This window comes from Chaetura pelagica, unplaced genomic scaffold (genome assembly GCF_000747805.2).
Source record: "Chaetura pelagica isolate M959 unplaced genomic scaffold, ChaPel_1.0 scaffold123, whole genome shotgun sequence".
In the NCBI taxonomy this organism is placed as follows: domain Eukaryota; kingdom Metazoa; phylum Chordata; class Aves; order Apodiformes; family Apodidae; genus Chaetura; species Chaetura pelagica.
Genome location: NW_009953295.1, coordinates 5,595,424 through 5,605,975, shown reverse-complemented (window position 1 = coordinate 5,605,975; position 10,552 = coordinate 5,595,424). Strand labels below are relative to the sequence as shown.

The 10,552-nt window shown below is 42.0% G+C and overlaps 1 protein-coding gene across 1 annotated transcript in view; it reads left to right on the top strand.

Annotated features, from left to right (window-relative positions):
* Positions 1–2,943, top strand: part of ING1 (inhibitor of growth family, member 1) — a 5,621-nt gene extending 2,678 nt beyond the window's left edge. Inside the window, exon 2 of the mRNA XM_009997919.1 lies at positions 1,898–2,943. Coding sequence (XP_009996221.1) covers positions 1,898–2,601 — 704 coding nt within the window. The 3' untranslated portion in view covers positions 2,602–2,943. The remainder of the gene's footprint in view (positions 1–1,897) is intronic.
* Positions 2,944–10,552: the final 7,609 nt, after the last annotated feature.

Here is a 10,552-nt window from a genome sequence, read left to right as displayed (position 1 = left end):
TGTGCGTGTGTGTGTGCGTGTGTGTGTGTGTGTGTGTGTGTGTGTGCGTGTGTGTGTGTGTGTGCGCGGTGCTCGCGCTGGAGTTGTCAGGCGTCAGGTCACTGCATCTCTCGTGGTGTCAAGGGAGTGTTCCTCGTGGAAGATGCCTGCAGACCCGGTGGAGATGGGTTAAACTGATGGCATCTGTCAAGTGCCAAAAGTTAGGGCATAAAACCTGTGCATTTCAGCCACTGAACATAATGAGCACTGGGTTTTTAGTCTTTCTGAATCCTTGATCTTCTGTACAGTTGTGGGTTTGGGGACAGGGGTTTTGGTGGGGGTTTTCTGTGTGTGGATTGTTGTGGGGTTTTTAGACAGGAAAAAAAAAAAAGGCATTTGCCTTTTTAGTTAGTTTAGATAGTTAATAGTTTAGTTTAGATAGTTAATAACATTGAAATACCAGTTTTGGTCAGATAGGTGATACTGCAGTGGCTGCTGACACGTCATGCTTATCCTGATGTGAGAAACATGGGCTGCAGCTCTGAAAGCTGAAGTAAAACTTGCGGAAAATGTCTGTGTCTTCACGAGAAATTTGGAATGTGTGTGTTCAAAGGGAAGACAAAACCTAAATCGCTGGGTAGTTATTAGTTGTGTATGTAAATTGTCGTTACCACATTCTCTTCCTTTAAGAACAACAACAAAAAGTAGGTTCATGCTTGTGAAATTCAGACACAGTTTTGCTGATACTGTTTGCATGTATACGAGATCCTGGTTTCTATTGGGTGAACTGACATTAGATTTTTATATCTCAATGTATTTTGTTTCTCTAAACCAGTCTGTTCTAACCCTGTGAGACAGGGAAAAATCAGAAAAGAAAGGAGATAGAGGAAAAACATTCTGCATGTTTTTGAGGACTTAGTGCCGAGTGTTCTGTACATTTGAGTTGATTTGAGTATCAAAGGGAGGGAAAGTCAAAAGCATCTGCTCAAAATAGGTCTCTAGAACTAGTCTTGAAACTTTAAACACACTTGTGTAGTGTTCTTTTGTATACACTGTTGGAACAATTCTTGAGGTGCAGTTCGAGATCTAACATATTATTCAGTGTTAGCATTTTAAATTGGAAGATCTAGCTGTTCCAATCGTTGCATATTGTCTTTAATGTTCTAACTTTTTAATCTCCTTCTCCCCAGTAAATATTTAATGAAGATTAGATTTCTGTGTTTTAAAAAGTAAGCAACAGGCTTTTTACATAAACTATAGGGAGGAAATAATCTAGGTGCCTTGGATATTACAATCCTAATTCTGTAGTACTAGGGATTTAAGTGGCCTCACATTCTCAGCAAAAATAACTCAGCAGTGTCAGGTGAAACTTGCCATAGCTGAGGGCCCAGCCCCATGTATTTGAAGTTCTTCTACATCAGCTGTCAAATAGGTGAGTGATTATTAAGTAACTCAGCATCTGATTTCTGCACTGGTTTTTGCTTTCTTTCTCTCCCACTCTCAGTCATTCACTAAAAATATTAATGTTGATATACAGAAAATGTCCATGCAAACAATCTATTACATTGGCCTTCGGATTTTACAATTAATTTTTGAACTTTAAACTTTATTTGTTTTGTTAGTTCTTTTGAATTACTGATACATTGAAAGGCGAGAATTGTTAACAGATGTGAAATTATATTTAGTCCTTTTTTTTTTTTTCTAAGTCAGCATTTGCTTTCTGTTCCTGTGGGACTGAACTGTAACAAAAGTATTCTGCTGGAGGCATGAGCCCCTTGTCACATACCAGATCCAGGGACTCTGACCAGCTTTGTGCATCACAGAAAGGTGTTCCTGGGTGGAAGGAAAAGCACGGGGACGCTTTGTTTTGCCATTCTCCTTGTTGAAAATATTTACAGCTTTTATTCCTACCTTGCAGAGATTCTGAAGGACCTGGATGATTACTATGAAAAATTTAAACGAGAGACAGATGCTGTGCAGAAGAGAAGAATGTTGCACTGCATACAGAGAGCTTTGATTCGGAGTCAGGAGCTGGGCGATGAGAAGATCCAAATCGTCAGTCAGATGGTGGAGCTTGTTGAGAACAGAACCAGGCAAGTGGACAGCCACATGGAACTGTTTGAGACTTGCCAGGAGACTAACGATACCACTGGAAACAGCGGGAAAGCCAGCCAAGATAAGTCAAAGAATGAGACAATCGCACAGGCCGAAAAGCCCAACAATAAGAGATCGAGGCGGCAACGGAACAATGAGAATCGAGAAAATGCTTCGAATAACCACGATCACGATGACATCACCTCAGGAACTCCAAAGGAGAAGAAAGCAAAAACGTCCAAGAAGAAGAAACGATCCAAGGCTAAAGCAGAGAGGGAAGCTTCTCCACCAGACCTTCCTATTGACCCTAACGAGCCAACATACTGCTTGTGCAACCAGGTCTCCTATGGAGAAATGATAGGATGCGATAACGACGAGTGCCCCATCGAGTGGTTTCACTTTTCCTGCGTGGGACTCAATCACAAACCGAAGGGCAAATGGTACTGCCCCAAATGTAGAGGAGAAAATGAGAAAACTATGGACAAGGCGTTGGAGAAGTCTAAAAAAGAAAGGGCCTACAACAGGTAGTTTGCAGACTTTTCCTAGTGAAGAAAAAGAAAACCACCAAACCAGTGTATTTATTGTCAGTGTCACCTTTGTTGAGGTGAAAGGATTGTAAAATGTATATTTTTAAAGGAGGTTTAAAACTGAACCATTCCTGTTATAGGGACGGCAATAAGCAATTTTGTTTTTCATTTGGTAAACTGTAACAAGACTGTGGTCTGTGGACCAATGTATTCCAAAATTAAAGTTATAAGAGTTTAAACTGAATATTCAGGTGCGTCTTAAAAGATAAATTAATATTCTTTTTTTTTTATCTTTTTTTTTTTTTTTTTTTTTTTTTTCTGCAGTGCTGGTAGCACTCTACCCATTAAAATTTTGATGATAAATATCTCTGAAATGTAATTTCGTTTTCTTTCTTGAAGAATGTTATTTACCTTTTGAGCAAAATTGTTAAATAGTTTAGCCATTTGGTTGTATCTGAATAAAGCTCAATACATTAAAAATGTAATTTCTTTCCATCATAAGCAGTGCAAGAGCAAACAAAAGAAGGGTAAAAATTTGGTTCCTGCTACAAAGTGTCAGTATAGCAGTTCAATAGCAAATGTTTAAATAGGCTTAGAGGATTATTTTTTAAAAAGAAAAAGTTAATGGTTAAATTTTACACAACAAATATTTTATATGCTGGCCAAGTACCACAAGGGCCATTTTAAAATGATTGAATATGTTTTATATTTAACCAGGAAGTGGTTTAGTAATGAGACTTAACATAAACGAAGCTTTATACTGTCACAGATAGTAGTGTAGCAATCTTTAATTTGTTTAAGTTGTATAAATGTACATTTTAAAGTGGAGTTGCACTTACTGTATTATACTTGGAAATGCAGCCAAATGCCATTGTGTAACCAATGTGCATTTCCTGCTGTATGTATGAAAACTGTACAGCTGTGATATTAAGAAATAAATGAAAGAACTTTGACAGTTTGCTTCTTTAGCAATCATGTTTAATGACCATTCCTATAGCTTATTTTAAAAATTGTCTTTTAACCTCAGCAGCTCCAGCAAGCTGCTGCTAGCACGCCTGAAACTGTTGTAGTGGTAACCAAATTACAGTTCTGACAGTGAATCTTCACAGAATTTATGGCCAGCAAGATCACAGGAGAGCCAAAATAGCATTTAACTTTCCATCCAACTCAACTCATTCTGTGCTTGCTGTCCCTCCCACACCAGGCCATTTATCTAAAAATCGATAGCTGGTCTTGTTCAGTTGTTCTCATTCTTTTACACTACAGATATAAATCTTTCCATGCTTGTTATCAGCAGAATGATCTTTTGTGTACTGTTGCAGCCATTCTGGGGTTGGTTTTATTCTTGATGGTCACCTCATACAAAAACATGTTGGCTATGACCAAGGTATGCAGATCCTCTGTCACTTAGCTTTAGTGAAGCTTCATGAGACTGTTTCCTTCAGCTGCGTATCTGGCAGGGCCGATGTTCTGGCTGAGCAGATTTAATATCCCCATCCCCCTGGGAGCCTTCACTGCGTGTGAGAAAGGATGGGACCAGCAGTAGGAAGGCCATGGAAGTGAAGGTTGTGAACTCGTGGGTCAGACATGAGTCTTGGATGAATATGGGAGGCTGGGGTTGGGGTTTTTTGAAACACAGCATTCTCTTAAAACTTAAAATTGTGAAGTTTTGCCTCCTGGACAGCAAAACCATACCATTGAGGTCGTGCAGCTTTTCCCCAGGGTATTCCATCAGGCCTTTTGGAAGTAGGGGAGACAAGGTTTTGGATCCAGGTGAACACAAGACATTTGAAGGAGCCACATGTTTTCTAAAGATGTACCGAGAAGCCACGAGATGCATGGCATCACCTTGCTTGGGTATTCCCAGCCAGCCAGACATGCTCACAGTGACAAGTAGGAGTCCTGGTTTGTTTCTGCATAGGCACAGCAAGGGTGTGTGCAGCCATGTTTCAGCCACCACACGTGCCTGGAACAGACTGTCACATTATACCAAGCCACCTTTCCTTGGGGTAAGCAACCACTCTGAACCAGAGCTCCTGCTCCTGAGGTGGTTTAGAGTTGGTGTGTCATTGCTCTTGTCTCTTACCCTTCTCTTTTCCTCTACTCAGCCATCTCATTTTCCATTCTCTTTGTGCACTTCCTGATCTTTCCTTCTCCTTCCCTCCACTTGCTGTTGTGGCTAATGCCAACGTTTCTGGTCTTTCCTGCCATTCTGCTGTCCTCCCACCATCCTAATCTGAGAACACGGATAACTTGGAAGGCTTGTACTCGTGAAACCCCAGTGAAACTTTGTGTAGGAGCTAGTGCAGACACAGTTTCAAACCAAGCCTGTTGCATGAAATGTCTGCACTGGCTCTTCGGAATGTGAATAGCCAGAAGAAAACAACAAAGGTGCAAAGAAGCATGGTAAGAAAGATAGGTTAGTAAAGCAATATTTACATTGCTCTTTAATCAGTGTATTTCCTGCTACCGAAGCCTTGCTGTGGCCTCCCATATTTCAGTCTTTTTGCAAAACACAGCTGCTGATTTGCAAAGCAGCTTGGAGTTAATCCCTTTCTGTCTTTTTCCAAGACTTGTGTTATCTTCCCAACTCACCCTGTTACAGAGGGCTGCCACATTGTTCTGCTGCTTGACCCCAGGGGCTGACTGGACCCGCACGGTAACATTCAACAGGTCTAGTTTCAGTCGATGGCCACAGTTACTTCAGTCAGACTTGGGGCACTAAGCTCTTTGTTGGTGGAAGTGACGCCATCTCATGGTGCCCTGACACACTGGCAAGTGCTGTGCACCGTGCTGACTCGGTTCTGGCTTTGGTATCTTGTCTAAAGTCCTGTCTTTGCAACAGGTCTTTACAAATCCTCCTTTCTTAGTTATGAGTGCGTTTGATGGTCATGAGAAAATGCCATCCTTTGAGCCAGTTCTAATTATTTCTGTGTGATAGATCAGCTAATTTGCAAGTTTCCTTATACTGCCTAGCAAGGTAACAGTGCTGTGATTCAGGGGGATCAGCTGCAGGTTTGAGAACCATAGAATCATAGAATGGTTTGGGAAGGAAGGGTTAGGGACAACTTCCTCTAGACCAGGTTTCTCCAAGGCCCATCTAACCTGGCCCTGAACACTTCCAGAGAGGGGACATCCACAGCTTCCCTGGGCAACCTCTGCCCATGTCTCACCACCCTCATAGTAAAGAATTTCTTCCTAGTGTCTAGCCTAAATCTCCCCTCTTCCAGTTCAAATCCATTATCTCTCAACCTATCACTACATGTAGGCACAGCAAGGGTGTGTGCAGCCATGTTTCAGCCACCACACGTGCCTGGAACAGACTGTCACATTATACCAAGCCACCTTTCCTCGGGGTAAGCAACCACTCTGAACCAGAGCTCCTGCTCCTGAGGTGGTTTAGAGTTGGTGTGTCATTGCTCTTCTCTCTTACCCTTCTCTTTTCCTCTACTCAGCCATCTCATTTTCCATTCTCTTTGTGCACTTCCTGATCTTTCCTTCTCCTTCCCTCCACTTGCTGTTGTGGCTAATGCCAACGTTTCTGGTCTTTCCTGCCATTCTGCTGTCCTCCCACCATCCTAATCTGAGAACACGGATAACTTGGAAGGCTTGTACTCGTGAAACCCCAGTGAAACTTTGTGTAGGAGCTAGTGCAGACACAGTTTCAAACCAAGCCTGTTGCATGAAATGTCTGCACTGGCTCTTCGGAATATGAATAGCCAGAAGAAAACAACGAAGGTGCAAAGAAGCATGGTAAGAAAGATAGGTTAGTAAAGCAATATTTACATTGCTCTTTAATCAGTGTATTTCCTGCTACCGAAGCCTTGCTGTGGCCTCCCATATTTCAGTCTTTTTGCAAAACACAGCTGCTGATTTGCAAAGCAGCTTGGAGTTAATCCTTTTCTGTCTTTTTCCAAGACTTGTGTTATCTTCCCAACTCACCCTGTTACAGAGGGCTGCCACATTGTTCTGCTGCTTGACCCCAGGGGCTGACTGGACCCGCACGGTAACATTCAACAGGTCTAGTTTCAGTCGATGGCCACAGTTACTTCAGTCAGACTTGGGGCACTAAGCTCTTTGTTGGTGGAAGTGACGCCATCTCATGGTGCCCTGACACACTGGCAAGTGCTGTGCACCATGCTGACTCGGTTCTGGCTTTGGTATCTTGTCTAAAGTCCTGTCTTTGCAACAGGTCTTTACAAATCCTCCTTTCTTAGTTATGAGTGCGTTTGATGGTCATGAGAAAATGCCATCCTTTGAGCCAGTTCTAATTATTTCTGTGTGATAGATCAGCTAATTTGCAAGTTTCCTTATACTGCCTAGCAAGGTAACAGTGCTGTGATTCAGGGGGATCAGCTGCAGGTTTGAGAACCATAGAATCATAGAATGGTTTGGGAAGGAAGGGTTAGGGACAACTTCCTCTAGACCAGGTTTCTCCAAGGCCCATCTAACCTGGCCCTGAACACTTCCAGAGAGGGGACATCCACAGCTTCCCTGGGCAACCTCTGCCCATGTCTCACCACCCTCATAGTAAAGAATTTCTTCCTAGTGTCTAGCCTAAATCTCCCCTCTTCCAGTTCAAATCCATTATCTCTCAACCTATCACTACATGCCCTTGTAAAAAGTCCCTCCCCAGGTTTTCTGTAGCCTTTTCAGGAAGGCCATTGTAAGGTCTTCCTGGAGCCTTCTCCAGGCTGAACAGCCCTCACTGTCTGAGCCTGTCTTCACAGGAGAGGTGCTCCAGCCCTCTGATCATCTTTGTGGCCCTCCTCTGGACACACCTGAATCTCTCAATGACCCTCTGAGGAGGCCAACAAAAAGCCTGAGTGAGAGGAAGGCTCTTCTAGGAACTGAGCTAAGGCTTCTGACTCATCTCCCCTGGGCTAGTGAGTGGCTATCAGGTACGGTAGCATTCACACAGTACATGAAGATCAGCAGGTGTTAGTTGAGAAGGAAGTCACAGCAGCAAGAATCACAAACTCCTTAAACTTCTCATTGGAAACATTCAGGCAGTGCTGAAGCCTGGAGCTGAAGGTAAAGTTCTGACTACTGAAAAGCTCTGCTTCAACACTTGAATCAAGGGGGCAGGCAGCACACCTGAGTTGTCCTTGTCCTCAGAGGGCAGATTTGTTCTGCAGTCAAGCAGCTGGCAGTGGAGAGCTGGAGTCAGGAGATAAAGGGCAGCAGTGAGGGAGCCTTTTGGGTGCTACGTCAGCCCCAATTGCAAAGTGTTCCCAGTAGGACTGAGAGAGAGAACCACCGTGATCCTGAAACAGCGGAGCAAAGCATCAGTTTCAACCCTCATATCACCTGAAAGCATCCCAATTAAGCAGAACTAGTGTCTTCATTAAGCAGCAGCAGCCCTGGCCATGTGTATCATTAGGTTTAAATAGGTTTCTTACTAATTAAGCACAGTTGCTGATTAACTGTGTCCTAATTTCATGGAGCGTGCAGAATAAATACAATTGAATTGGACCTCTTGGCAGATCTCATTTTTTGGTAGGGTATTTTTAGTTAATCTTTTACATTGTAATAAAAATGAGAGAGGCAAAATATTGTAAAGTGCTTCACAGAATATAACACCCCAAAAAAGTTATCTGTGGTAGAAAAGCTTCAAAACAAATTTGAATAGCCTTGGAGTGCATTCTATTGCTTTAGTTGGACTTAACCTCCTCCTCACCGCCTGTTTGCTCTGTGTACATAAGAAAAAACAACTTTAGCCATAGCTAACAATTTTTCCCTTTTGTGTATTAAATTAATGTGAGCATTCAACGTAATGTCAAAAAATAAAGCTAGTAATTGTCTGTGCAGCTTCTTACTTTCCCAGGTGTGACTGAAATCCCAAATGTAACAAGTAGAAGGAATGACACGGTGAGGAAAAGCACCAGAGCTAATGACATATGTATAGGAGCTGCTGAGACATAGTATTAAGGTTTTCACCTAAGTCCAGGGTGCCTTGATTACCTTTCCCAGCAAGCATTTATTGTTGGCAGACAAAAGCTAAGGTAGCTCTGCCCCCTCTGACAGCAGGGAAGCTGTGGTAGCAGCTAGGACAGGAGTGTGGAGGGCTGGTGGCTCTCCCCAGTTGCAGGCTTCTGGTTGTCAGTATGTGAAGCCTGATTCCTGAATTAAATTGATCTTTAGTTCACTTCATAAACAGCTTTGCCAATGGTGGTTACCATCTCTCTCACCCAGCACGTGTCACTGGCTCCTCTGCAGGACCTCACCGCCGCTACAGCTCCGCTGGAAGGAGACAAAAGGTGATTGATACCAAACTTCTAAAAACAGGTACCGGCCTTTACATTTCTAGCTTTTACTTGAGAACCATAAATAAATCTTGTGTCTTAACATCCTTGAGAAGAAGTGCTGGGTCTCCTGTCCTCTCTAAAGCATCTTGGTAGTTCAGCTACTCATTTTTAAAGACCTTGTGCACTATACATCTAACACAAGGTCCTGAATTCTCAGACGCTGCAGTAACCAAGAGTGTGGAAGAAATCCTGGTCAGGTAGATGGATGCTTTGTAGAAGCCAAAATTCCTTTCATTGTTGGGGTGAAATTCTGTCATCCAAATAGTAACTACTGAAGCAGGGAGCAAAAAAAGGGTCTGAAATGGCAGGATTCCCTGCAGTTGGGTAATTTGAGTTTCTATACAATTGTGCTGGGCGTACTGAGCACGTGTGCATTGAGTCTATCCCCCAAAAAAGTTTCAAGGTTATTCGGATTGCTTATTAAATGTACTTCTATGGACATTGACAGTAACACTGATTTTTAAGCTACTTTAAGTTGTTGCTTTTATTTTCAATGGCTTACCTTAAAAAGTCAGCCTTCCTATACAGCTGTCAGCTGAGACTGAGGGCTAGAAGAGCCTCTGTGGGAGCTGCAGAAGATGCAGGTAGTAGGTGACCTCATGCTTGTGATACGACAGTTGTCCATGCAGGCACTGGCTGAACTGGCCCTGAACTTTGGCTTCTGCTTCATGCTTTGGGGAAAGGATCATGATGCGAAGAAAATCGAGTGATCCCTTGGGTTTGGCTTGCTGACAGGTCAGGTTAGGCCCCAAGAGACTATGCTGGTAACTCAGCATCATAAAACAAATTTATATTTATACTTAAACTTGAATCTCTTGAGTGAATATTTTAAAACTTGGGTAAGGCAGAGAAATTCACCTTTATACTCTCATTTTGTGAAAGAATGAATACAATTTAAATTACTATTGTCTCCTCACTGCTTTACATCCCAAACTCTCTCATCATACAACATACTTCACTAGTTTTTGTTGGGTTTCTTTTTTTCAAAAATAAATCAAACTTGCAAAGAAAAAAAAGTTTTATAGTGATAAGGATGAGAAGCCCAAATGACTTGTGCATAAATTACTTATCTGCATACAGAAAGGAATGTTTTGCTATGTTAATTAAAAGATATATATCAGGGGACTTTTCTTTCTGCCAGCCTCTGCTCTCCTTGAGATTTGCATCATTTCATCTGAAATAAAATGTGCCTTTCTCATAATAGCTTCTTCAGTCTTATAACTTTGGGAACAGACAATTTATTGAGAGCTGTATCAGTAAAAGATGAATTGTTATATGCATGTTCCACACAGTGATTTTATTCAACAACTAAAAGATTAAGGGCAATTCGTACAGGAAAGTCCCCTTAGTCTGAATGCTGCAGTTTGTAGGTGTCCCTGGAGGACACTGAAAGTAGAAAAAAATCAATGTCACATATCTCAAACTTTAATCAAGTCTAATCTATGGTCACAGTTACTTAAAAAATGTTGATCATGGTCATATCATGTTGACATCATGTCACATGGAAGAGAAATACGATTGTTTGGATGTCCTGATTTTGTATCAGGTTTTTTTAATCCTCTGAGCCTATTCTACTTGGATTGGAGACAGCTTCAAGAACACAGAAGTAATAATTTTAAGTTCAAATTACTGATACTGTTCTCA